The following is a 23,636-nucleotide window of genomic DNA, read 5'->3' as shown; positions in this document are numbered from 1 at the left end:
AGGGATTACATTGAATCTGTAAACTGCTTTGGCAATATTTACATTTTAACAATATTAAGTCTTTCAATCCATGGACGTGGGTTGCCTTTTCATTTATTTGAGTCTTCTTTAATTTCTTTAAGTAGTGTTTTGACATTTACTTCCACACATGGCACCCCCCCCCCATTTACATGGTCTGGCGCAAACACTTGCACACCCAATCTCTGATGCCAGCAAACTTTTTTCCACATATGCTATTCAGCTCTTAAAGTGGGAGAAGTTGTACAAAGGTACTGTGTGGTTGTTAGACTCCTGGTTATATGAGTTGAGACATCGCTAAGGGTAAGTGATGCAGTGACTATACTGACCTGCTCCAAAGTCACTTTAGGAAAAGCTGGAAAAAGAACTCAGAGCCCTAACTTAGGTCACACAAAAGGGGTTTCAGAGTAGTGTCATATGCATAATACTTAGACTTGCTGCCCTAGTGTGGCTCTAGAGGGCCTTGAGCAATTCTCTAAAAGAGTAATTCCTGGGATATCTGAGCAATTTGGTAGCTATTTTACTGTTCAGCAGGGACTTTGTTATGCATGAGGTGCCTCCTAGTGGCCTCTGAAGGAAATTGCCCAACTGCTCATGGGAGAGGGAGGTTTATGAACTGGAAGAGGTCAGTCATTCAATAGTAGCTGGACCTGAGACTGCACTTGGAAGTCGTGAAAGAAGGTGGTGAATTGCAAACTAAAAGGAATGTAAGGAACTACTAGATAAGTTATTAGGCTAAGGAAGCCCTTTACTGCCTGGAGGCCTAAGTCCTGCTCTGTCACAGCAGGGATTACCTGCAGGAGAAGAAGAGATGTGTTAACCTGGGAAAGCAAATTCGATTTAATTATTAGATTCTAAATCAATATTCACATTACATGATTCATCACCAAGCCTGATACCTGCAGAGACCTCATTGGCAATGCATCAATTTCACAAAGATAACACTCATCCTAGCTGGAAATAGGGTGTTTTATTTCACTGTGTCTCTTATTTTCTTCTGGATTACTTTCTATCCTTTGTCTCAAGGGGAACCCTTGTGAGAGGAAAGATCGTGAGGTTTCCGAATAGCCCATCTGCTCCCTTCCTTTTTTCCCTCTAGACAACCTGGTTGCTTTCAAACTGATACTGAAACAAGACAGGCATCCAGGTTTACCTAATGCCAGCCAGCCTCAGCATTGTTAACATAAGTCAAAAGGTTATGAATCACAGTGGGAAATTTATTCATCTGTTAAAAAAGTAGAGAATGTATCTGCAGTTTATATCAGGGCTAGAAATTCAAGTTTAAAAGCAGTCTTTGAAATTCTTATTATTCAAAATCAACACAGGCAATAGTAATCAGCCAGGTACATTTTGTTAGCTCCCACAGGGTGTACAGGTGCTTAAGTCAGAGGCCATTTAGACCCCTTGTGTTGCCTGAATCCAGAAAATGCCACAGGAATGAAAGGCATCTTAACTAGAAGAGTTGCTACCTTAAGCCTGTAGCTTGCTACCAAGGAAGGTTATAGAACACGGGATAGTGCGTGGAAGGAAAACTGTCATTGAGAGATATAACCCCAATGTACAGTGAATGGTCCCTTCCAGAACTTTTCTGTTTCCCTAATAAATTCTCAGCAGGAAATATCTCTGTCACCTTGAACAACTATCAGGAGAATTTAAGAATTAGGAGTTTGGGCTTGATAAGTGCTTGTCTTTACTCATTATAACTTCTCCTTTTTTGTATAGGAAAGAGTGACCTTTAAAATATAGCTGATTCACTTTGTTATACAGCAGAAACTAACACAACATTGTAAAGCAATTATACTCCAATAAAGATGTTAAAAAATCTAATCTTTCATGTTCTTTTAGACACAGAAAGATGTAAGTTGTTCAAAAGGATATTAAGAAGTTGTGTTCAATGTTAAAAACATAATAAAGAGGCATTTTCAGAACATTGCAACTGTGCTACCTAGTCAGGAAATTTATATAACTGAAAAACATTCCTCGGGGTCCTCTCCAAATGAAGTATATTCACCATTCCTGCAAGGGATTTGGGGGTTACTCCAGCCAGCATTGTGCCTATTCTCAATTTTCCTCATCTTTCCCCCACACATAGAGCCTTAACAGGTTTTAAAGCTCAGGGCACAAATGTCTGTCTCTGTTTTCCCATTCAAATTTTGCCCATCTTAATTAGCTAGGTTTTATCATTTTCACAAGTAAAGACTTACTAGGATTGAGGACTCCGTGGCCATATGGCCATTCCCTCCACAGGAACCACAGAACAAATCTGACAAGTGAAATGTACTTATTTTAATATAGTATTTCTGTTTGTGACAGTTAGATTTTTGCCTGCAGCTTGCCCTGTAGGGTGTTGGGAGTAGTTTGGTAGATATCCTTTCACCTCTGAATGAAAATCTCTTCATCAAATAGACCCCTTTAAAAAAGGGGAAAAACTTTAAGGCAATAAATTTGATTTAATGAATCACGCAGTCTTCAGTGGAGACAGTGTGCTTATAACATATTGTGATTGCTGAACTGAAAAAGTACTTTTGTGCTATATAGATGTAGCATCATTCTCTGCAGTCCAACTACTTCTCTTCACTTTTTATGGGAATTAACAACTTTGGTACCTGATACTGATTAGATGCCATTTACTATGGTTGAAACCAACAACAGAATTGCTTTACCCACCATCTATCTTATTTCTCAACTTAAATTTCTTTCCATCCTACAGGAAAATGACTGCATAATGCACAAGTATCACATCAGTATATTTCATCCTTTTCTGTTCTACAACATAATCACACATAGTAAATCTCAAATTACAATTGCTGACAGGCCAGTAGTTGCTAGGTGATAGGACAGATATAGGTCATCTTGGAGGAGGTGTTCCAAGGCATTGAAAGCATTGGCATATATTGCTGGAGGAATAGCATTATACAATCATGATAATCCATTTTCCTTTTTTTATTTTTTTTATTTATTTTTTAACATCTTTATTGGAGTATAATTGCTTTACAATGGTGTGTTAGTTTCTGCTGTATAACAAAGTGAATCAGCTATACATATACATATATCCCCATATCCCCTCCCTCTTGCATCTCCCTCCCACCCTCCCTATGCCACCCCTCTAGGTGGTCACAAAGCACCGAGCTCATCTCCGTGTGCTATGCAGCTGCTTCCCACTAGCTATCTATTTTACATTTGGTAGTGTATATATGTCCATGCCACTCTCTCACGTCATCCCAGCTTACCCTTCCCCCTCCCCGTGTCCTCAAGTCCATTCTCTATATCTACGTCTTTATTCCTATCCTGCCCCTAGGTTCTTCAGAACCATTTTTTTTAAATTTTAGATTCCATATATATGTGTTAGCATATGGTATTTGTTTTTCTCTTTCTGACTTACTTCACTCTGTATGACAGTCTCTAGGTCCATCCACTTCACTGCAAATAACTCAATTTCATTTCTTTTCATGGCTAAGTAATATTCCATTGTATATACATGCCACGTCTTCTTTATCCATTCATCTGTCGATGGACACTTAGGTTGCTTCCATGTCCTGGCTATTGCAGCTCAATATCCAAAAAACAAACAACCCAATCCAAAATGGGCAGAAGACCTAAATAGACATTTCTCCAAAGAAGATATACAGATTGCCAACAAACACATGAAAGGATGCTCAACATCACTAATCATTAGAGAAATGCAAATCAAAACTACAATGAGACATCACCTCACACTGGTCAGAATGGCCATCATCAAAAAATCTGCAAGCAATAAATGCTGGAGAGGGTGTGGAGAAAAGGGAACCCTCTTGCACTGTTGGTGGGAATGTAAATTGATACAGCCACTATAGGGAACAGTATGGAGGTTCCTTAAAAAACTAAAAATAGAACTACCATACCACCCAGCAATCCCACTACTGGGCATATACCCTGAGAAAACCATAATTCAAAAAGAGTCATGTAACACAATGTTCATTGCAGCACTATTTACAATTTTCCTTTTTTAAAGGCCTCACAGAAATTCACCAAACTCATGAAAGTAAATAAATTGTGACTGGACCCACAACATGAAGGGAAAGGATCACCTACTTAGAACACTTGGAAAAAAGTTTGCAATGGTCACAAATCCACTGGAAATTTCAGATCATTTGTATATTTGTACGTGATTCTGATGTGCTTTGTTTGATAAACTTAGTGTGAAATTTCTTCTCACAGGAGAAATCAAGGATAGGACAGGTGGTGATTCTACCGAACAAGGGTTCATTCATACAAGGTAGATATCATGAATGATGTAATTGTGTATCCTTTAAGTCCCTTGACTGACAGAGCCAAAATTGTGGCTCACTTTTTCCATTATATAGGACTTCATGAATGTTTTTCCTGGCTAACTTGACACACTGAACTCCCTCCTACTTTACAGCTTTAATTTTCCTTTGCCTTATGTCCCCACTTATTTATAATTTATTACATGTTACTGTATTATATACATCTTTGAACTGCTATGTTGCCTTATAAGTTTTTTGGAACAAGGCGTGGTAGGGAGGTGAGGGCGGAGTTGTGGGGAGAGGGGGACAGACAGAGGGAGGGAGAGGGAAAGAGAGAATATGAGAGACAGAGAATGATTGATTGTGTGAAAGCGGCCTGGCTGATCTATACAACTATCTCGGTGGTGAATTCAAATTGCTGACAAGCACACATGATAGCAATAAGACTGAAAAAATAAAAACACCGAATCAGGCCCACTGCTGTCCAACCTGCCGCCTAAGTCAGCTGCAGGTTCTAAAGATAAAACCCAAATCTTGGACCATATTTCATGTACTGTAGTTAGATTCACCCCACCACCTCCCCTGCTACATTGATTGTTGTTGCTTTAAACCCTTAATTACTCAGACTCCTCAGTTAACTGGAATTGGTCTTCATTTTTAGGGAAAATGGAAGATAAGAAGAAAGTAAGCTGATTTCCATGATTTGTTTCTTAAAACTTAGCTTCTGCTATATGGTCTTGTGTGTGTTGCCGTCAACCCATTGTTCGTGCCACCCTTGAGCTCTGTATTTAGAATTTTCTCTGCTTGGAATGCACTACTCCCTCATTCAGTACATTGGCAAACTACTAATCTTTCAAGCCTTAGCTCAAGTATCCTCTCTGGAAATCTTTATGAATCATCTTCAAGCTGGGTTGGATACCTGCCTAAGTACTACCATAAGATCTTGTGCCCACTTCTCTTGGCCCACACTGTATTTAAATCTATGTCTGTCCTTCTACTAGAATCTGAGCAACCCGAGAGGGGAAAAAAGTGTGTCTTATTTATTCATTGTTGTGTCCCCAGCACCTTCCATTGTATGTCCTTCTAACAGGTATTCAGTTAAATGAATTAATGGAATAATTGTCTGTATACTTTATTTGGCAGTCTAAATGACCAGAGGTTCACATGATCTAAGCACGCTTAGAAAATGATGCTCTCTTTGACCATTTTATGATTTGGTTTATTTTGAAATGGAAACAGCCAGAATCTCACCTCTAAATATATGTCTATATGCCTCATTTAGTGATTGGGCAGCTGAGAAAATCCCGTGATAGCCCTTCGTTGTTAGGGCTTACAAGGGCATTCTTCAGTGGGTGACAGCTGTCCCACAGAGCACCTGCCTTTAGCCTATCTTCACTAAACCCAGAATGACTAGGTAATTTTCCCTCCGGTGTCTGCCCACATTGAAAAACCCTCAGAAATTGTTTTCAACCCTGTGGAGGCAGTTAAACTCTTCAGTTGGTAAGGACACAACCCAATTATAGAGAGAACTGCTAAATCTTTTAGATAAAATCAGTAATGCAGAGACTAAGGCACTGGGTGCTTGGATTTTGCACTGTACTCCAGATGAATTTCTTGTTATTCTTAATACAGTGTTATCAGATCCATTTCTGAAATGCAAATGTCATGAGTGACCTGATGTGCCAAGTCCTTTAGTATCACCAATTTTAAATGGAATTAAAGTTAGAATCTAAAGCTTTAAATCGCTCATGCAAATAGACTAAAAAAGGCCCTCATTAATTTAAAGCTAGTTCAAATAGTCCAGGTGTCAGAGTTCATCTGCTTGGTGAATTTCATAAAACACTTGTCATTCACCATGGTCAAATAATTATACTGCTAGAAAATAATTTTTTTCTGAACATGTGGCAGAGAAAATTATTGCACAGGAGGGGGTTAATGAAATTGTCTTCCAGTGGAGTAAATAATCGAGGGGCAGAGAGCTGGTTATTAGGTTGATTAGAGGCTTGGTGCCCTAAATTATGCCTTGTTACAGGTAGGGCATCGACACATTTTAAGTGGAAACAGATGACTTAAATTTAAGCAACACCGCACACCTAATATTTTGATGACTAAGAATTTGTGTCGTTTTTCTCTTAAATTTTGTGATTAAAGCTGTAAATTGTAGTACCACTTAAACACTTTCTTTCTAATCCTGTCATAATCTATCCACTGTGATATGAGGGACAACTTTTTAGAGACATTTATAAAAACACCATGACATATTCTGTGAAGACCATATTTTTCAATTATGTATTTCATAATTTTCAAAACCAGAGTGAAAAAAGTATGTAATTCAATTATAATTGAATGTAAAATTCCACATAAAATTATTTAAGACTCAGAAAGTAGAGAGTCACATATTTTAGAGCTTAAATGAACTTAGAAGTCCTCTAATATGCCGTCCCCTCCCCCTATTTTATAGTTGAGAAATTGGAAAGTAAGAGAAGGTAAATGCCATTCACCAAGTCACACAGCTTGCTGGTCCCGAACAGGCAGTCATGTGATAAACTTTTCTTTCTTGACACATACTTTTATTTCTTTCTTTGCTTTTTTATATATTTTTTTAAGTACCATTCTTCTAGCCCTCTATTAATGGGGAGGCCCTAAAGCACAAGGGTAATATCAGTGAAGAAATGCAGTGTCAAAATACATATTTGATTTATAGTATCAGTACAGTATTAAAATGAAAATTTTAAAGGTCCTTGCATTATGTCTGGAGAGAAGAGCAACTTGAAGGATGCTTTAATATCTGTCCTATAATCTCCAAAGGTGTTTTAACTTGAAGAAGAGTAAGCAGTTGTTTTCATATTTTATTGGGGATATAAGTGTTTTCAAGGAAATTAAAGTCAACATCAGTATGGAAAATTAAGATAAGATGTGAAAGATTTGCTGATAGTGAGTTATTAAATATTACAATGAGTTAGTAAAAGAAGATATGTAACTGAGGGACTCATATTCAAGGAAATATTTTATCTATTTGGGATAAATCTCTCTACATATGTCACTGAAATAGTATTTTTTTCATATACCTACATAGAGAAAAAACTGACTGAACAATGGTTTGTACTAAACATTTAACAAATAAATGAAATTGCTTTAGTGTTTTTATGAAAATAAAATCGTATTCTGTGACTTCAGGGGCCAATTAAAGAGTTAAAGGAGAGAGCATGACATAGCAAAGCAAATATGGGCTTTTGTGAGAGGCAGACCTGTGTTTGATATCTGGCTTGGATAAATAATACTTCTACAATCATGGGCAAGTCATTTAACCACTCTTGAATGTAGTGTCTCATCTGTAAAATGGAGGTAATAATGCCAACAGTGTGTTGTTGTCTTCAGGTTTAACACTAATGCATGTAAAATACTTGGTTCATTGTAAATGATCAATAATTGGTAAATGTCATTATTTGAGAAGCAATAGGAGCTATGGTTTAAAAGGATGAAACTCTGTGAATGCCAGTGGTTCAAAGGAAATATAACATCAGGAGATTCTGTCTTGGGGGAAGGGACGAAGGGTAGGACTGTAACAGAGAAGAGAAGCCACTAGTTAAGCTGAATAGCTACAGAACAACTCATTCATTCAACACGTATTTATTGAGTTCCTACTCAAATAGTGGTATACACTGTTCTAAGTCCTAGGGATTCAGCAGTGAACAAGACAGAAAATTGTCAAATTAGCAAAGAGGCGATCTACAAGGCATTTTTCTTGATCTTTTTTTTTCAGTGTTGGTAAGTTGTGTAATTGGTAGTTTTATTAAGAGATATCTATTTAGAGGAAAACATTTTTCAAAGTAGGAGCCTGTGTTTTTATGTTTGAAAGTTAATTAGATATCCCTGAAATGACCAAATTCTCTTGGCTATTATTCCAGAAAAAGTTACCTCCACCATCTCATGGCAAGTACCCTAAATTTTAATAAGATGGTAACTAGAGTGAGTCATCCTTGTATTGATATATTCAACAAATTATATGTTTTAAGTGCCTTCCAAGGTCCAGGCTGGATTTATAGTGATGAACAAAGAGAAATAATTAGTATTTTACAGTGTATTTTGGGAAATAGACATTAACACATTAAATATAAGTGTAAATTTTATGAAATTACATGAAGGAAGAAAATCAAAGTCTATAAGAAAGAATAACAAGCAGGCACTGATTTTATAGTGCAGTGGTGAGCAAAGTCCTCTCTGAGGAAGTGCTATTTAAACCGAGAATTGAAGGATGAATAGGAGTTAGCTAAGCAGAGAGAGCGAGAGAGAGATTGAGAGTGTCTGTGCCCTGTGGGGTAGGATGGTGGTGGTGGGCATATTCTGGGAGAGGGAACATATGAGTGCAGGAAAAAATAACTGGTTTGAAGAACTCAAAGAAAATGAGCATTTTAGGCAGTACCAGAAGAACAAAGCTGGCCTATCAACACAACTTCAGGAACATGAACAACATATTCTCTCTAACTTTAAAATTTGGGGAAACAGCTCTTTAGTCAAGCTCTTCCTGAAATTTAGATGTTGGGTAGGCCCATTCTCTATCTTATGCCTCTTCATATTAGTGTAGGTCATGCAGTGCCCTGTACCTAAATTATACCTGGACGGTATGATGTTGAAATGAACTATTCCCACACATGCAAAACACTTCCAACTGCTTTCCCCCTCATACCGTGTTGTTGCAGCAAATATTTGAGAAATTGGAGAGTTTCTCTCATTTCTCTCTTATAACTACTAGCTTGACTGTGCCCCTTAGACTTTTCAAAAGAATATACTTGAGAAAACTAGGTATTTTATCCTGGTAGCAACTCCTACCAACACACACACACACACACACACACACACACACACACACACACACACACACACACACACACACACACAGAGTTTATTTTTACTGTGACATAGTAGGAGACCTGTGAAACAAACTAGACCTGTTCAGGGGTCACTTTCTGAATGTGGCCTCTAAAAGGGTATCTTGGATTTGTGATAATGGATCACAAAAAATGGACTACACAAATAGAAATATAATTTTTAAACTAAACTGATCACTTGATGGAGGGATTGGGCATGAGGAGAGGGAAGGTGTCGGGGATGGTGTAATAAGACTTTTTAACATCAACTAAAGCCTTGATTATGAAAATTGGGGTGAGGGTAAGGGGCAAATGAAGGTCTCACCAATTTCACAGCCCAGAATGCTGACCTATTTTTATTTTTAGGTTAAAGCTGTTTAAAAGCTATTTGAGAAGACTGGAGTAATATATTATCCAACAAAACTTGAGAAAAATGTGACAGTGAACAGATAAGGCACTTAGATAATAAGATGTAGGGAGAGGTATAGCGCCTTATTAGTTATTCTTCAGGAGACCTTTCCCTTTTGACTGATGGGGCAAATTGGGGAAATTGTACTCTGTTTAATATCTATTCACTATGCTCTATGCGTAAAGCTTTTATGCCTATTATTCTGCAGTCTAATTTCATTAAAATTTTATTCGGCTATCTACTATGAAACACCTGGCCTTTCTGTTGAGCTTGGCTCCAGACTAGAAAAAGTAAAAAGACAAATCTAATATGCCAAAAAGGAAAACCTGCAGAACTATGTGGCTGGGGCAGGGTGGGGGGAGGGGGAGTCAGCTGTAGATGATACACACCTGGTGTAAACCTGGAAGCTTATGAGATGCAGCAGTTATAAAGCAACATGTCAAACCTTTAGAAGCATCATCACCACTCCCTGAAACCCAACCCCCTTCCATAAGCTTAATTCACCACTGGAATATGTAATGCTTGATACTTATTTCTGCTCTTCTTCATTCCTTAAGACCTTCAAGAATTACCAAATTGCTAAATATATATATATATATATATACATATATACATATATATATGTATATATATGTATATATGTATATATATATATATAAAGCCTTATACCAAAACATCTCCAAGGGTAGGTCAAACAAACATTTCCCAGAACATGTAAATCTGTTTGAAGGAGTTAACCTAATCATCAGTATGTCTGTCAGACCTCAAGGAAAGTGATAAGTAAATCAAGTAATTCCATGAAATACGGACTTTTACTTTGCTGGCTTGACCTTCCTCTTTGCTGTTTAACCTTTCTACCCTTCAAAACTCAAAGAATGTGTGTGCAATTAAGGTTCTTGTAAAGTTCTCTTCTGTTGCATCAAGCAGGACTAATGCATTATGATCCTTCCAACAATAATGATTGGAAGTAAGACAGTGGGATGAAATTAGAAAACAATATTGCTGATCTTGAACATTTGGTTATTTCACAGATGCTATCATTAAATCATGGATATCAGGAGTGCTTTAAATAAATTGACAAAAGATGTTATAGAAAAAAAAACAAAAGAGAAAACTTAATTGGGGAACGTTTTACACAGCATATTTATATTTCCTGGAATATAAAAATGTGTTGCTCACACATATGGTCAACTTATCTTTGATAAAGGAGGCAAGCATATACAGTGGAGAAAAGACAGCCTCTTCAATAAGTGGTGCTGGGAAAATTGGACAGGAACATGTAAAAGTATGAAATTAGAACACTCCCTGACACCATGCACAAAAATAAACTCAAAATGGATTAAAGACCTAAGTGTAAGGGCAGACACTATCAAACTCTTAGAGGAAAACATAGGCAGAACACTCTATGACATACATCACAGCAAGATTCTTTTTGACCCAGCTCCCAGAGAAATGGAAATAAGAACACAAATAAACAAATGGGACCTAATGAAACTGAAAAGCTTTTGCACAGCAAAGGAAACCATAAACAAGACCGAAAGACAACCCTCAGAATGGGAGAAAATATTTGCAAATGAAGCAACTGACAAAGGATTCATCTCCAAGATTTACAAGCAGCTCATGCAGCTCAATAACAAAAAAACGAACAACCCAATCCAAAAATGGGCAGAAGATCTAAATAGACATTTCTCCAAAGAAGATATACAGATGGCCTACAGACACATGAAAGAATGCTCAACATCATTAATCATTAGAGAAATGCAAATCAAAACTACAATGAGATATCATCTCACACCGGTCAGAATGGCCATCATCAAAAAATCTAGAAACAATAAATGCTGGAGAGGGTGTGGAGGAAAGGGAACACTCTTGCACTGTTGGTGGGAATGTAAATTGATACAGCCACTATGGAGAACAGTATGGAGGTTCCTTAAAAAACTACAAATAGAACTACCATACGACCCAGCAATCCCACTACTGGGCATATACCCTGAGAAAACCATAGGTCAAAAAGAGTCATGTACCAAAATGTTCATTGCAGCTCTATTTACAATAGCCAGGACATGGAAGCAACCTAAGTGTCCATCGACAGATGAATGGATAAAGAAGATGTGGCACAGATATACAATGGAATATTACTCAGCCATAAAAAGAAATGAAATGGAGGTATTTGTAATGAGGTGGATGGAGTTAGAGTCTGTCATACAGAGTGAAGTAAGTCAGAAAGAGAAAAACAAATACAGTATGCTAACACATATATACGGAATCTAAGGGAAAAAAAAAGAAAAGAAAAAAAGGCCATGAAGAACCTAGTGGCAAGACGGGAATAAAGACACAGACCTACTAGAGAATGGACTTGAGGATATGGGGAGGGGGTGGGGTGAGATGTGACAGGGTAAGAGAGTGTCATGGACAGAAATACACTACCAAATGTAAAATAGATAACTAGTGGGAAGCAGCCGCATAGCACAGGGAGATCAGCTCGGTGCTTTGTGACCACCTAGAGGGGTGGGATGGGGAGGGTGGGAGGGAGGGAGATGCAAAAGGGAAGAGAAATGGGAACATATTGTATATGTATAACTGATTCACTTTGTTATAAAGCAGAAGCTAACACACCATTGTAAGGCAATTATACTTCAATAAAGATGTTTAAAAAAAATGTGTTGCTGTGCATTGTAGCTTGGCAGTGTGTACTTACATTTTGTTGCTGTTTAATGTTTTTGAATGTAGTCTTAAGAAGACGAACAGGAATGCCTTGTTTATTACAATTATATATATACAAGTGTGGGTTTGCTACATTCACAGTCCTGCCAACAATATAGTGTATTGTGTGTCTTTATGTTCTGAATATTTGGAGTGAACAAGGAAAGAAAGAATACGTGAACATGATTCAGTCACCGCTTTCTGAAACTTACCTTAGATTTGCCATAAGGGCAAACCACAGTTCTTAATTTGAGGCAGAACACACTGAGTCCTAGCCCACAACCAAATGGGTGCTTCAGCGTGCTGCCTCACGTTATTTTGGAGAAATCGATGTCTGTGAGATCTGATTCCTATGGGGCAGTAGAAAAGTCATTTCATATATATTAGAGAGCAACTATGGTAGTTTATTTTGAAAACGGGGAACAATGGACAGTTGTAAGTTCTTAGAAATACAAACTATTTTTATTCCTAAATCACTGACTTTCTAAACAGAAAGACAGCAGAGACTGGAGAGTCAGATGGTCCTGGGTGCAAATTCAAGATTTACCATATACTAGCTGTGTGATCTTCAGTGGATTACTTGACTATTATGAGCTGAATTATGAATCTTCCTCCCCAAATTCATATGTTGAAGTGCTAACCCCCTGTACCGAGAATGTGACTATATTTGGAGATAGGGTCTTTAAAGAGGTAATTAAGTTAAAATGAAGTCATTAGGGTGGGCTCTCATCCAGTCTGAGTGGTATCCTCACAGAAAGAGGAAATGTAAACACAGGTATGTACAGAGGGAAGACCATGTGAAGACAGGGAGAGGATGGCCATCTGCAAGCCAAAGTGAGAGGCCTCAGAAGACGTCAAACATGCTGACACCTTCATCTTGAAGTTCTAGCCTCCAGAGGTGTGAGAAAATACATTTCGGTTGTTTAGGCCACCCCATCTGTGGTACTTTGTTAGGGCAGCCCTAGCAAAGTAATATAGATTGGATCCTTGTGAGTTTCAATATTCACATTAATTAAGGATTGTAAAGCACCTGGCCCACTTTAGACACTCAATGAATTCTGGTTCTTTTGTCATTATGTTTCATAGACACGATCTTTTTTCTTATTTTTTTCTCTGTTCAAAGTGGATGATATGCTTAATGGTAATAAGTCTGTGAGACTGTTCTTTGAAAATCATAAAAGAAACTACGACTCAGGACATATGCACTGAAATTGGGTTGTTAGAACCAAATATCCTTGATCTTCTACAGGGCTTGCTCTTAACCTTTTGATTGCCAGTTTACTGGATTGCTCCAGAACTCAATGGAGCAAACTCCCTAATGGTATAGAACTGTTTCATAAGTTAGCAAATTATAGTTGGGAAAATTACAAGTGCTTGAGACTTGAAATACAGATTATTAGGACAAAAACAAACCGTTTATCATATAGTAAAAACCATTCCATATCTTTCATTTTAGCTTGGTACAGGTTGAGGAGATGGTAAGAAAAAAAAGGTTCTGCTTTTTGCATCCTCCGTTTAGCCCGAAGAAACCACTACTTTGTCATCATACTAAGAAAAATAAGCTTTTGGTACTCAATTAGTTGGCTAAGTAGAAGACCAGATATAGAATCCAGTCAACTTCAATAATTTTCCACAGTGCAAGAAAAAGGACAGAAATCTGGGCAGGTCAGAAGAAACTCAAGAAAACGTCTGATATTAGTTGTATCACAACACTGATATATGATATTACAAAGGCCTTTTATCAGATATAATGCTTTGAGAGCCAACTCATTCCTATTTGAGTTCTATGTTGGTAATAATTTCTTATGGAAGATGTTTTATAGTTTTGATTTATCTAAATTTAGTTAAATGAAGAGAAAAAGAAGGCCAGTATGCTACAAAAAAAGTCAGATTATCTTTTAAAAAAATTTTTATCTTATTGAAGTATAGTCGATTTACAATGTTGTGTTAGTTTCCGGTGTACAGCACAGTGATTGTTATATATATATATTCATTTTCAGATTCCTTTCCATAATAGGTTATTACAAGATATTGAGTATAGTTCCCTGTGCTATACGGTAGGTCCTTGTTGTTTATTTTATGTATAGTAGTGTGTATGTATAAATTCCAACTATAGTTCCCTGTGCTATACAGTAGGTCCTTGTTGTTTATTTTATATATAGTAGTGTGTATGTATAAATCCCAACCTCCTAATTTATCCAGCACCCCCCTCCCCCTTAGTAAAGAGTTGCTAACAGTACCCAGCACAGTGTTTTGCACTGAGTGAACTACCAATAAATTATTGTGTAAAGAAAAAGGAGGGAAAAATAGAGGTAGCAGAGTTTCAAAGGGGTTTGCCTGACAAATTCATGTACATTGACCTCATATTCATACTCTCTTTAGGCCATTTAGCTGTAGATCCTGGGATCTGAAATGGAGGGGCTCAGTTGTTGTTGATAGTCTGAAGATCAGTTTAGGAAAATATATTCACCTGCAGGATCAACAGAAGCCAGAGTATTAGGCAGTCTATAATCAATAAGTTTGGCTGGTTAATAAAATGAAGGAACAAAGCTTTCACATCCACACAATCTCGGAATGTGCGGGGAAGTATAAATACAGTAAATGTTTTTCTTTTTGAAAAAAAATTGTGATTATCTGTTTGGTGTATTTGTTTAGTGTTGCACTTATTTATTTTTTAAAATGGGATAAAGACCTCTCTAATACTAAATATCATAGGCTTTCTGCAGCATAAGATAACTGCCCTCCTTTCCTACATAGTGTGATTCCTCTTTTCACATTATTTAGATAAAAGTAGATTATATTGAACTGAATTGTAGCAGGTGTTGCTGACAGGTTCTGACCTTTTGACTCAAACTTTTCTATTATGCTTTTTTTTTTTCTGTCATGTGGATGTTCTTTTTTCTTTCATGATGCTTCAAGACTCAGCTACTGCTTTATGATATTTAATTCATATTCTTTAAAAATATGTTCCTTCCTATGAACAAAAGACTCAAATATGTGGAGTCATCTATATAATATTAATTACAATTTTTAGTCCTCGCCTTTTTTTACTTAAGAAAATACACATATACAAGTCACTTTGGGGGTTATATTTTTGGAAGATATTTTACTGAGAGAAATATAAGTATTTTCAACTTTTCATAAAAATAGAAATGTAATCTCTCTCCTCCCCTAATGCACACTATTGTTTGGGTTGGAGTGAACAACTTGTTTCAGCTTAAAATACCTTTATTGGGAAAATAAGCTAAAAAGAAAAATATTAGTTGCTTTGAAATATATCCTTTTCAAACATGGCTTTATTTTATTTACAGGGTACTGTTTTTTCTTTTACGTTCAACTTTAGTCTTAATTTCTACCACCTATAGGAAAAGAAAGCATCCTGGTGGTAATTATTTAACATCAATTTCATAGCTTCACATTGTGATTGGTAGTTTTGATGACATGGATGATAGTGGGCACACATTGAAAGATAAATTCACAGAAGATAAATGACTTGAGTTTTATCTATATACACAAACTATACCAGTTGAAGGTTAAAAGGCAACCAAGCAGCTCCACTAAACCAAATTACCATTCTGACTCATTTTTTCACTAACTTGTACAATTTCTTTAACCTTATTGAAATCGCCAAATCAATCATGCTTTGGCATCATGTAGACACAGTCATAAAATATTTTCCTGGAGAAATGAGACCATTTTAATAGCTTCATTTTTTCCCCCTTCAGTAAAAAGCACTCATTTGGACTGTGAAAGAAACATCTTCCTCTTATAAATCCTTCAGAATTCAAAATATTAGAACATTCAACTGTCACAATGTCACTTCCATCTACACCTTTCACTATTGTAGTGATTCTTATTGCCAAGTAAAGATTAGCACTAGATACTCTATAGAATTATTTTTTTCAGGTTTTTTGTGAATGTAGAAGGATATTTTCAAGTGTATTTTTGCAGAATTATATTGCAGTAAGACCTAAGAGGTATTTAGTAACTGTCTTCAAGAATTTGGTGTATATTTTCTTGAACAGCCAGTCTGAAAAGATACTATTGTATTACGTTGAGGTAGTTAAAAGCAAAAACACTGATGCCTTATCAATTCTGAAAATAAACAATTATGTATACTAAATAGAATTGTTAAATTTTAATTGAAAAAATAAAACTATTGGAATAACTTTTTAAATCACTTCATCAGAGTAAGAAATTAATTTGATTCATGAATAAAAGATTTCCAAACCAATTACTGTAAAAAGTAGCTGCCTCTAGTGCAGCAATAGCTTGAAAAAATGACTTTTATTTGAAATTTCAGAGTAATGAAATATTGATGAAATTACCATTATTAATATGTCCAAAAGAAGTAATGCTATTTACCTGTAACAAAAACCAAAGTTCTTATAAATTGTAAATACATCAGATAGCAGTAAAGAGCACAAGCTTTAGGTTTCACAGGCTTGGACCAAAATCTTGGTTCTACCACTTATTAACTGCGCAGAAGTTGCTTTCTCTCTTTGATCCTCGGTTTCCTTGTCTGTGAAATAAGGATAATAGTTTCCATTTTATTTTTTTTTAATTAATTTTATTTTTGGCTGCATTGGGTCTTCGTAGCTGCGCGCGGGCTTTCTCTAGTTGCGGCAAGTGGGGGCTACTCTTGTTGCATTGCGTGGGCTTCTCATTGTGGTGGCTTCTCTTGTGGAGCACGGGCTCTAGGCGCACGGGCTTCAGTAGTTGCTGCACGTGGGCTTAGTAGTTGTGGCTCACGGGCTCTAGAGTGCAGGATCAGTAGTTGTGGCACACGGGCTTAGTTGCTCTGTGGCATGTGGGAGCTTCCCAGACCAGGGATCGAACCCATGTCCCCAGCATTGGCAGGCGGATTCTTAACCACTGCGCCACCAGAGAAGTCCCCAATAGTTTCCATTTTAAAATATTGTAAGCAATTATGTATATTATGAAAAGGTGTGTATATGTTAGGTTCCTGATTAAGAGCTCAATAAATATTAGATATTATTACAAGCACCACAGTTGTTTACTTGTCTTCTTCAAATTTATATTAGTATAAAGATATATAGTTTATAAAGTAGAATGGAAAATCCATATGAATTTTAAAGATAAGAGGTGTCTCTGTGTATGTGTGTGTGTGTGTGTGTGTGTGTTGGTCCGTGTCCTTATGGATGTCTATTTTAGGCTATACCCCTTAGATTACTAGGGACAGGAGTTTACTTTCCTTGTTGTTAAGGATATGTTGATGGAATAAGTTTTGTCATTCATAGGTCTGAATTTAACAAGTTTGGATAAAATATTAGTTGATTTTTTGGATATAGAGCATCCACTCACTCTTCCTAAATGCAACCCAATTTCCTTTTGAGGAATTACCTCTTCCCTACAGTTTGGTGGTACTTTAATTGGGCCTCTCTTTTCCTAAATAAAGGGTAACTATAACCCAAGCTGGACAAGTCAGAAACTCCATTCCTGGAACTAAAATTTTTAACGGAGGGTAACAGAAATGAAAATGAGCTGACATTCATTCACTCCTAACAGTGGTGAGGCACTGACTAGATTGTTTCTGCAGTCTGCTTCCAAGCTCCTTTGTTTCCAGTTCTTTCCAAGATTAGATCTCCAGTCTCCTGTTATCCTGCTCTCTTTTTAAAAAAAATTCTTTTGCCTAAATTACACAGAGCGATATTATGTTACTTGTGATCAAATAATTGTAACTGATAGAGGATAATAGCTAGATTACAAATGGAAGGGACTGTGCTTTTCCGATGTTGGCTGTTGTTGCTGTGGCTCGCCATGGTGTCACTCACCAGCAGGGTGTTTCTAACTTAGTTACTAGAACTTAAGCACAGTGCCTGGCACATAGAAGGACTCAATAATGTTTAACTGATGAATTGCCCTGAAAGCAAAGGAACTAACTTCTAAAGGTGGTTTTGTCACTTCAGCACAGTATAGCATATATGTGCATGCACGCACATGTGTGTTTGGTGTGGGCAGCTCTGCACGTAGGTTCTCTGCATGGACTCCAGCACTGTTCTGAATTATATTCAGGTGAATTTGATGTTCAACAACCCTATTTTCCATTACTTCCCAATACCAGCGTCCTGTTTCAGTGATGTCATTCTTCTCATTGTTCCCCAAACACACCCTTCTCATTCACAGGTCCAAGTTAAGACATGCAATTTCCTATACAGATCTCTTCTACCTCTTGAATAAAATAAGCAGGAGAGTTGTCATGTGTATCAGCGTAGCAGAACACTTAAGAGATAGAACTCTAGAACCAGTGTACCCAAGGTTCAAATCCCGATTCTATATCATTTATTAGCTTTTTGACTTTGGACAAGTTCCTTAACCTTGCAATGACTGTTACCGCATCTGTAAAACAGGGCTAATAATGGTGCCTAATTCATTTTTTGGGGGGGAGGTGTAAAGTTAATATTTACAAAGGACTTACCTAGTGCTTGACACAGTGTTGTAGACATTACACAGTGCTTGACACAGTGTTGTAGACATTACAACTGTTCAGCAATATTTGGTTCCCTTCTACCTCTGGGCATAGATGAGGATCACAGTTCTCTGCTGTTGCTCACACTACCACTGCCACCTTTAAGTTGACCTCCTGACTTGCTCTGACAGGCAAGAAGAAGTGCCCTAAGACATTCTAGAATTCTAGTCATCTTGTCGAGGATATCTGTTCTGGAAAGTCACCTAGACCTGCAGTAGCCTTTTAATGGGTTACGTCACAGTGTCAACTAGCCTATCCAGGTGAATATGCATACTACTATACTACAGTACTATGAAACTGTTAGTTGATTTTGCTATATAGTCACCTATTCTGTCAGTCACTTCTGTAAGTTCATATATTTTTAGGTTTGTATCTTATATCTTCCCAACAAAGTGTTAGAGGGGAGATATCATAGCTTACGGTATCTTCTGTTATCCTTCCCCAGTGCCTAATACCATGAGTACAAGGCACCCTGTGAATATTAATCAAATGAGGAAGCTATTTCAGTATTCTAGCTCTAAAGGAGAATTTGTAGTTTCCCCATGGGATCTTTTAAAAAGGATGATAACAGCTTATCGGAGAGGATTGTAGCAGGTATGTATAAATGCATAATCTCCAAAATCTTTCTCTCAGTCTCAGTTTCTGTATCCACTAGGGATCTGAGCCAGAAACCTAAAAGTCATACTTGACTCCTGCCTCTTCTTCGTCTCCCACATCCAGTCTCCAAGTCCTGTCATTTCTACTTCCCAAATATTTCTCAAGTTTCTCGCTCTCCATTTCCTTAGCAAATATTTTAGTTCTTTTCACCATAATTTATTTTATGAAAAATTGAAGCAGCCTCCTAACTGTTCTGATTTCTAGCCTTGCCCCCTCCCATCTATTTTGTTTTCTTCATCCAGAGTGAACATTTTACAAAACACACATCTGATCATGTCACTTGCCTGCTTATCATGGGTCTCCAATTGCCTTCGTGATAAATTCCAGATTCTCTAATTTGGCAAATAATGTCCTCCACGATCTCCTAATCTTTTTATCATGATTCCCCCTCATTACTCCTCTCAAGCACTATGCTTCAGCCACATAAAATTATTCACAGTTCTTAAACCCTATTTTTCTCTTTACTCTAGGTCTTCTTATAATTTTCCTTTAGGCTGGAACAGTCTTCCTGTTCCCACTTTGCTTAATTAACTCCTGTTTGTCCTTCAGGTCTCAGCTAAGATGACCATCTCCTCTGGGAAGTCTTGCAGACTGCCCCAGAACTGTTCATCCATAGGACCACATTGACTTGTGGTCAGACACATACGGGTTTGAGTATCAGCTTTGCCAGTTATTTGAGGAGTGACCTTGGGCAAATTACATGGTACATCGTGATAATAATAGTATCTTCCTTGTGTGATTAGGATCAGAGGCTTTTAGCACATTGCTTAGAACATAGTAAATGCTTTATAAATGCTAGCTTCCTTTGTTGTTGCCTCACTTAACACACTGTCCCCCAGAGTCTTAAGTGAACCATCGCACTTTCAGGTCTGAGAAACAAGTTTCTCCTCTTTCCACCTTTTTTAAATGAATGAAAGCAACCCTAGTTTTTAGTGACAAATGGAGAGTTAAAGTCTGTTTCTCCTAATACTACTGAAGTTCTCCCTTAGTGCCTTTGGGAAAATGTTTAGTGAATCAGAATGAGAAGAACTTTGAATAAAATTTTCCAAAAATATAACTATTATCTCCAACTCTTAAATTTTGAAGGGCTTAGATCATTGTATCTCCTAATCATAGGGATGCCATTTAAATAGTGAAGGCGTTCTGTTTCTTATGCAGGGATGTTAGGATGCTGTGCTGAGTGATTGCCTTGGTGCATTTCCTGGGTTGTCTGTTCTTTAAAGAATAATTCCCCTGTGCAAATCTACAGAGGCTCTGTTTACTGGGTCTTTAGAAACCATCTGGTGGATCAACGCTCAGGAAAAGTCTGTATCTAAATGAGTCAAGGATGTTTGTCTTACTTTTAGAGATTGAAAATGGAAGGGAATTCCTTTTAAGATATACTCCCTTTGCTAAAAGTTAAGCACATCTCCCCAGTGTGCTAGTTCTTTCTAGTTTCCATGTAATGAATAACTTTAATAGTGGAAGTGAGTTATTAAAATTGTCCTATGCTCTCAGCCTTCTGAAGATGACATCATATAAATTCTTTTGGTTGTTTACCATCCAAAAGTTCTTCTCTGAGTATAATCATGTGATTCAATACTAGAGAACAAAAGTCATATTTGTATACATGTGTAGCATTGCTTGCTTTTTAAAGAACTTTAAAGATTCTTATTATAGTATTTCATCATTAATCTCTCATAAAAGAAGTGTGATTAATGGCATTGGGAAAGGATGAGGTGATAAAAGGAGGAAGGTTATAAATAAGTGGGATATTCCTAGAGTTCTGAGACTCAAATTTCTTCTATATGCAATGTATCCTCTTTCCAAACTTATTCTCAATGTAGATATGATGCTTGGCATAGATATGAAGAATAGTGATGCAGACTGACTCTCTCTCTCTCAGAAGAGAAATTCAGGCTTTATTGACTGATTTGAAATCAGCAAGAGCCTATTAGTGAACCCCTTTCCCCCATCTGGGGAGAAGAAGTGGTTTCTCTAAATTGTTCCTATTCAATCTGTGTCTCACAGCCCTACTAAGTGGGAGCAAACCTCAGAGATCCACATTCATATCACCCAGGTACCAGGAGTGGGTCCCAGCCCCCCACTCAGATTGGGAGTAAAAGAGTTACCCCTACAGAGATGAGGGCTACAGATAGTTCTAGAAGAGAATCTCTATAATCACTACCTGGTAGCCCCTCCATCCACTCCTTCAGCTTCCCTCCAGGCTATATGTTAAACTTATCAAATGTAGGTCTTTGAAAATGAGGACTGATTTGCTATTTCCTTAGGAAGGACACAGTTGCCCTATAGAAGCTTTTTTATGTGTAGAGAAGAAGGAAGTGTTTCCTCATTCTTCCTTTAAACAAGCAAACTCTAATATAAAAGCCCGAATAATCCATTTTTGTTTTTTATTGTGGTTCCCAGATCTAGGGAAATTGACTTACAAATAACTGCTGCCAAGAACACCTGAATAAAATACTCTGAATGAGAAAATAGTGAAAATGATTAAATATTGCTTTTTTCCTAGGGATGAAGAATTCTAAGGGCAAAAGTATGGATCTCTCTCTGCTGTCTATCAAACTTCACTAGGGGCGGCGGGGCTCAGGCGGCGGAGCGGGCGGGCGCGGGCGCCGCCGCCTCCTCCTCCGTGGCTGTTTACCCGGCTGCATTGTGGGAGTTTGACCTCCGCCGCCGCCGCGCACGCCATGGGAACCGTGACTGACGATGAAGTCATACGGAAGCGTCTCCTAATTGATGGAGATGGCGCTGGAGATGATCGGAGAATTAATCTACTAGTGAAAAGTTTCATTAAATGGTGCAACTCTGGATCCCAGGAAGAGGGATACAGCCAGTACCAACATATGCTGAGCACACTGTCCCAATGTGAATTTTCAATGGGCAAAACTTTGCTGGTGTATGATATGAATCTCAGAGAAATGGAAAATTATGAAAAAAAATACAAAGAAATAGAATGTAGCATTGCTGGAGCACATGAAAAAATTGCTGAGTGCAAAAAGCAAATTCTTCAAGCAAAACGAATACGAAAAAATCGCCAAGAATATGATGCATTGGCAAAAGTGATCCAGTGTCATCCAGACAGGCATGAGACGTTAAAGGAACTAGAGGCTCTGGGAAAAGAACTAGAGCATCTTTCACATATTAAAGAAAGTGTTGAAGATAAGCTAGAATTGAGAAGGAAACAGTTTCATGTTCTTCTTAGTACCATCCATGAACTTCAGCAAACACTGGAAAATGATGAAAAGCTCTCAGAGGTAGAAGAAGCTCAAGAAACAAGCATGGAAACTGATCCTAAACCATAGACCAACTAATCACTCACCATTCCCAAGAATATTGAAGTAGCAACATGATCTTAGTGTGTTCAGAATTTGTTGTGCTCTTGAGACATTTAAAGTTTTGGCAGTGAACTACGTTGCTTTTAAATTTTAATGCACAGTTCATTCATATTTCTTCACACAAAGGGAGATGACTTCATTATATATTTGTTTTTATTGAAATGCGTTTTTTATACTTAAAAGATAGGAAGCAACATCCAAAAATGTTTAATGAAATATTTTCAAGCCAGATATGTTAGTGCTCATTGGTATTCTAGGTAGGTTTTAACTGGTAACATTGATTTGCTCACAAAATAAGTGGAAGATAGTGAGAAGGTGGCATTTCTAGGATGTACCTGAGAAAATTAGTCAATTTCTGGAAATCGTTACCACTTTTGAAAATGAAGAATAGGCTCTCAGGAGGGCTGTGAACTTATGAAATTATATACAAAATGTTTGTGGTGTATGCTTATTGTGGGAGAGGTTCCATGATATTTAGAATCACTGATATCAGAGGTAATTACAAGATGCAAAGTAAATCAATATGCATTACTTTCTAAAAAAAAAAAACTTCACTAGGACGTGAAGTGAGCTTTAGGCATATTTCTATCTTCAAGTTCTAAAACCCGCAATATTTATGATTTACCAATAGGTGGCACTATAAGATAAGGAAGATGAATGAGCCCCAAAAGAACAAAAAAGTGTTAGGGAAGATAACGTAAGTAAGGAAAATTCAGAAATAAAAAGGTGATTTCTGTATTTAAATCTTATTCTTCTCCTAGGTAGATAAGGCAAAAATATTTTCTTCTGGAGAAATATTCTAAGATATGAGGAAATATACATTTTCTTTCAGAAATTAACAGTAGTACTTGTCAGTACTGAAGTTCCCTGTACCGAGGGTGATTTACATTTCTACACAGTATTATATCA

General features: G+C 37.2%; 1 protein-coding gene across 1 annotated transcript; it reads left to right on the top strand.

Annotated features, from left to right (window-relative positions):
• Window positions 1-22,066: 22,066 nt before the first annotated feature.
• LOC103007009 (THO complex subunit 7 homolog) lies at window positions 22,067-23,107 on the top strand. Its single transcript, XM_057538293.1, has one exon. It carries the CDS (start codon window positions 22,080-22,082, stop codon window positions 22,692-22,694), a length of 615 nt encoding a protein of 204 aa, XP_057394276.1. The 5' UTR covers window positions 22,067-22,079; the 3' UTR covers window positions 22,695-23,107.
• Window positions 23,108-23,636: the final 529 nt, after the last annotated feature.

The sequence above is a fragment of the Balaenoptera acutorostrata genome, chromosome X (assembly GCF_949987535.1).
Source record: "Balaenoptera acutorostrata chromosome X, mBalAcu1.1, whole genome shotgun sequence".
NCBI lineage: Eukaryota > Metazoa > Chordata > Mammalia > Artiodactyla > Balaenopteridae > Balaenoptera > Balaenoptera acutorostrata.
This window is presented reverse-complemented; position numbering and strand designations above follow the sequence as displayed.

Bases quoted from the DNA above. Each gene is read 5' to 3' on its own strand.
- LOC103007009 (XM_057538293.1), top strand. From the start codon at position 22,080: ATGGGAACCGTGACTGACGATGAAGTCATACGGAAGCGTCTCCTAATT.